Here is a 5,322-nt window from a genome sequence, read left to right as displayed (position 1 = left end):
TGTGTGTGTGTGTGTGTGTGTGTGTGTGTGTGTGTGTGTGTGTGTGTTAGGAGCAGAAGGGGACCACGTGAATCCTCTCCAGAGGCCAAGCTGCTCTCTGACTCTCCAGAGACTATGGGGTCTCCTGGCAACTCTAGAAAATGCATCTTCCCTACCAAAGACCAAAGCAGGAGCTGGTGATAGACAAGGGTGGAGTGGAATGGGGTGGGGTAGTCATCAGAGAATGAGGAACAGGGGTCGAGGGAGAACCTAGCGGTGGTGATGGGGAAGCCGAAGGCAAGAGGGAGCGAGAGGCAGAGAAGGGGAGGAAAGTTGCGAGGAACAAAGAAACACAGAATAAGCTGTGGAGAAGAGAGGTGGCAGGGAGAAAGAGAAGGAAAGTGAGGAGGGAAGGAAAATGAAAGGGGAAGGAAAGATGGGATGATGAGAAAGTTAAGCAGGGGGAAGCGATGAAGGGAGCCCTTGTCATGAGGGGTACCGGCTCTAATAAGTCTGCTTTAGCATGTCATTACTGGGAACCAAGGCCACAGCCAGCTAGGAAAAGAGGGAGGCGGGTCCTGGCCCAGGATCTGCTGGCAGGTGGCCGCCCCTGGGTGGGGCCACCCAGCCCCAAGCCCTCGGGGTATAAGTCACAGGAGGCCAGGGCCTGCGGAACACCTGTCAGGGGCAGCTCCAGAGAGCACAGGTGCAGCAGGGGACTACCCGAACCCAGCCTCGGCATGAGCTCGTTTGACCTGCCAGCGCCCTCGCCACCTCGATGCAGCCCCCAGTTCCCCAGCATCGGCCAGGAGCCCCCCGAGATGAACCTTTACTATGAGAACTTCTTCCACCCCCAGGGCATGCCCAGTCCTCAACGGCCCTCCTCCTTCGAGGGCAGCGGCGAGTATGGGGCCACCCCCAACCCCTACCTCTGGCTCAACGGGCCAGCCATGACCCCACCACCCTACCTGCCCGGCACTAACGCCAGCCCCTTCCTGCCCCAGGCCTATGGCATGCAGAGGCAGCTACTGCCCAGCGACCTAGGCTGGCTGCCCATCCCCTCTCAGGAGGAGCTCATGAAGCTGGTGCGCCCACCATACTCCTACTCAGCCCTCATTGCCATGGCCATCCATGGGGCGCCTGACCAGCGCCTCACGCTGAGCCAGATCTACCAGTACGTGGCTGACAACTTCCCCTTTTACAACAAGAGCAAGGCTGGCTGGCAGAACTCCATCCGCCACAACCTGTCGCTCAACGACTGCTTCAAGAAGGTGCCCCGAGATGAGGACGACCCAGGTAAGACAGCAGTGCACACGGAGTAGGAGACCACTCCCCGGAAGGCTGCAGGTATCCCCGAGGGCTCGTTTCCTTTCTGCTCTGAACTCTGTTCTAGAAAGTTCTGACTACAGCTGCTACTCTATGCACAAAATTGGGAGCGGCTAGTCAACAGGGCTGAAAGGAACTGTTCAGTGAAGGAGGATGTGGGCCCTGCGAAGCAGATTCCGGCTTCTGTGGTCTCGGTGAGGTTGCGGTTGCTGCGCCTCAGTTTCCTTATTTGAAAAGTAACAGGGATGGAGAGGATGTCTGTTCTGTAACGAAATAACTCCTGCAGTATTTGGTGCAGTCATTATGATTCACATGTGCCTCGGTGCCCAGCAATACATTAAGTCCTTGGTAGAACTAAACCAAGCCAAGCCCAAGTGTGTCCAAGCCACACGTGTAGTGGAGAAGACTCGGCCTTGGTTGGACGCCATTGATGCCCCCATGGGATGGCTCTGCATGCCCACTCCTCCTTACAGGACCTCCTTTAATCCTGGCAGCACCCTGAAGGGGATCTCTTAGCGAACCCATTGCATAGAGGAGGAGAATAGCATCCAGGGGTGAAGATGCCTTCCCAAAGTGACATAGATTGGAGTGGCCATGATGGCTCTTGACTTAAACACAACTTAAACACTGAGACTAAATGATGAGCCACAGACGCTTGCAGAGAGGGATGTGAAATATCTTGAATCCAGTTTCCAGAATTGAAGTGTAGTTTTGTTCTCACACAGGAAGCCAGGATATGGCTCAGAATGCCACCTTTGCCCCCTCTGAAGTCAGCTTTGGTCAGATCTATTTGTTCCTCAGAAGAGAGACTGGCCCATGCAAGGTCTTCATCCACTTCCCAGAGTAGCAGGGAAGAATTAGGGCATCGCTTGTGGTGACACCTCAGTTGTACACCTCAGTTGTGACACATAGAGGGTTTATCCTTTCCATTAGCGAGTCTGAGGGAAACAGGGATTGTTCAGACCAGGAAACTGAGATTTATCTGAAGTTCTTAGTCACTGAAGGAGCAAAACCAGGGCTCAAGTCCATCTTCAAGACTCAGGAATCCAGAAAGTTCCTGGCTTTCCCTGAACATGAGCAATAAAAGTTCTGACGCCAGTACCAGTACTAACCTGCACCCCTTCACCCCTATACTTCACCTTAACGGCTACCCCGTAAACTCCTTTGGGCCTTATGCTTCATTTTCATGCACTGCCCAGAGCCGCGTGTGTGTGTGTGTGTGCAGAAGGGAGGCTTAAGCAGAGGTGGGAGTGGGTGGGCAGATGTTGGTGGGATTTCTTCATTTCTGCCCCAGGCTTTGTTCTTTTCTTTGCTTTTTTTTTTTTTTTTTTTGCCTTTGATTTCAGTGCATGTCATTGCAGATGAATGAGGCCTTATGTCCATCTGTATTCTTAACTTCTCCTACTTCTGTATCAGGCAAAGGGAATTACTGGACTCTGGACCCCAACTGTGAGAAGATGTTTGACAATGGAAACTTCCGCAGGAAGAGAAAGAGAAAATCAGATTCGTCTTCCAGCACGGGCTCTTTAACTTCAGAGAAAACAGAGAACAGTCTCCTGGCAGGCAGCCCCAAGCCCACAGAGCCTCAGGACATCTTAGAGACTGCCTCGCCCCCTGATACCACCACCAGCTCCCCAGAGAAGCGATCCTCCCCTGCCCCCTCAGGCACCCCGTGCCTCAACAACTTCCTCTCTACCATGACAGCCTACGTGAGTGGGACAAACCCCATGAGCCGCTCAGTGGCCACACCAGGACTGAGCCCAGAGCCTACTGACAAGATGGGGCAGAACTCACTAGGTTTCAACTCCTATACCCCCCTCACCAACCTCAGTAGCCACGGGAGTGGGGGTGAATGGGCCAACCCAGTACCCACCAATGCTCTGGGCTATGGAAGCTCTGTCCTCAACCAGTTCAGCCCACATTTCTACAATAGCATTAACACCAACAATGTCCTCTTCCCCAGGGAAGGCACTGAAGTCTAGGGACCCAACAGCTTCTGGCCCACAGAGCTGTCTGAGGGAAAGCAATGGAAGTCCTTCAGACCAGACCCTCCATTACCCCAAGGTCTGTGACATTTGAACTTTCCAGATAGCACAGGAAGCTTGAAAGAATCTGTGTTCTTTCCAGAACACCGTTCTATCTTCTGATTCTCACATCTGAATCTACACAGATTCAATAACTGCTGTGGACATGCCAGCAACAGCACACGATGGGCAATGTGGCCATTTATTGAGCACTTACTATGTGCTGGGTCCTTTCATGGGCTTTTTAATGACATGGTTACATTATGTATAGCCATCCTTCGAAGTCCACACGAACTTCCCCATTTGACAGTTCATGGCATTAAGGCCCGAGAAAGTTGTCAGTTTTTCCAGGGTCATGAAAGTGGCAGTGAAAGACGTCAAAGCCGGGGTTGGGTTACCCTCAAGGACTGGATCAGAGGAAGCAGGGATGGATAGACTGGTTGAGAGGGTCCACACGTAAGAAGCTGGTTATGGCAAATGCATGCACACTTCCCCCCTGCCTTCTGGTTCCCCATCAGCATTCAGCGCCAGCATGGGCATGACTCATCCCCACCCCTCCCTTTTCTTCTTGCCCCAGCTTACCTATAGGCATTCCTTTAGACACCACTCAAGAGGGGGAGCTAACTGGATGCCCGGCCCAAGTACCCCTGTGGGACAGTATCTCTAGCAGGTGCAATACTTTGCTAGCCTCCTTGAGCAGAGTCAGAGGTGAGAGAGTGATATGCACCCCTAAGCCCCCACCCTGCACTGTTCACCCACAAACTCTCATAAACCCTAGCTTCCTGTGTGTGTGTGTCATGGACCAGTGAACAAGATGTGGCTCAGGCTTCCAAGAGAAACAAGGCCAAATAAGCAGAATAAGCATGTCCTTTTTTTATAGCCCTGGAGAGGTGGATACCTGTCTGGGGAAACAATGGCCTCAAGGGAGGGGTCCTCTGCCTGCCCTCAGAGGGCAGAGCAGCCAGGAACACAGCCTCTGGCCCTGCTCTTTCTTGTTTCGAGACTTACTTTATATGTAATGTCTTATCACAGCAACCCCTGAAAAACTGTTGTTTCGTTTTATTTCTTTTTAATTAAAAAAAAAAAAAAAGAAAAGAAAGAAGGAAGAAAAGCTGTTCAAAAGTGTGTGACTCTTCCTTGTGAGTTGTCCTGCCTCTCCCTTGCACGGTTGAAGCCTAAGGCTGGAGGTTTTGGGGACAGGAAGCAGAGGAGAATTGGTATTAAGACTTTCCTATGCTCACATTGCTGTGGAGCTAGACAAAGGCTCCCAGTGTGGAAACAAGGCTAGGAAACACGGGGTGGAAGGAACCTACCTGTGTCACATACGATATGGGCACAGCAGCATAGCCCAGCTGCACAGCTCATGCAGACCTCACGACCGTGCTATGAACATGCAACTCCCCTGTGAAGGACGTTACTAGTCCAGCTAGACAGACAAGAATAGGGTCAGAGCAGTGGAGTGGCATGCCTGAAGAACACATGGGCCCCTTGTCCCGGTCTTTCTGATTTTTACACTCATCAAACTGGTATCGCCTCAGCTACGGCCAATGCTAGTAGCAGCAGATCTATTTGCACTAGTGACACCCTGGAGTCAATGTCACGGTTCATGCTGACATATGTGTGTGTGCACTGAGGCTGGGGGTCTTCTACTTGGGAGTTTCTTTTCTGGTGGGGAAGTGGGGGGGGGTTCAAGCCAGGGGCAGCTGGTGAGCTCCTTTTCTCTGAAGTGACAGAAGGGAGGTGGTGACGCAAAATAATACTATGATGAAAAGCACATCCACTCTGGCTTTCCCAGATCCCAGGCTCTGGCAGTTAGACTTGACCACCTTTTTGTGTTTTATCTATAAATCCATCTAATGCCGCGACATCTCCATGTCCATGTTATGGGTGAGAACACCGAGTCCTCGAGAGATTCCGCAGCTGTGAGGACCACATATCCAGGACTCCCGTGGCTGTGTGAAAGCGTTGATAGGAGCCCCCTTGCCCCAGCTCT

At 52.1% G+C, this 5,322-nt stretch overlaps 1 protein-coding gene across 2 annotated transcripts; it reads left to right on the top strand.

Annotated features, from left to right (window-relative positions):
- Window positions 1–719: 719 nt before the first annotated feature.
- On the top strand, window positions 720–3,287 carry Foxi1 (forkhead box I1). 2 transcript variants are annotated; one of them, XM_055604368.1, is made up of 2 exons: window positions 720–1,275; window positions 3,010–3,287. In XM_055604368.1, exons 1-2 carry the CDS (start codon window positions 720–722, stop codon window positions 3,285–3,287), a joined length of 834 nt encoding a protein of 277 aa, XP_055460343.1. The 2 variants fall into 2 exon arrangements, with proteins under 2 accessions (XP_055460343.1, XP_055460341.1); XM_055604366.1 differs by having other exon boundaries at window positions 2,722–3,287.
- The last annotated feature ends 2,035 nt before the right edge of the window (window positions 3,288–5,322 follow it).

The sequence above is a fragment of the Psammomys obesus genome, unplaced genomic scaffold (assembly GCF_907164565.1).
Source record: "Psammomys obesus unplaced genomic scaffold, mPsaObe1.curated_primary_1811, whole genome shotgun sequence".
Classification (NCBI taxonomy): Eukaryota; Metazoa; Chordata; class Mammalia; order Rodentia; family Muridae; genus Psammomys; species Psammomys obesus.
Note: the sequence above shows the minus strand (reverse complement) of the source record. Positions and strands in the feature narration are given on the sequence as shown.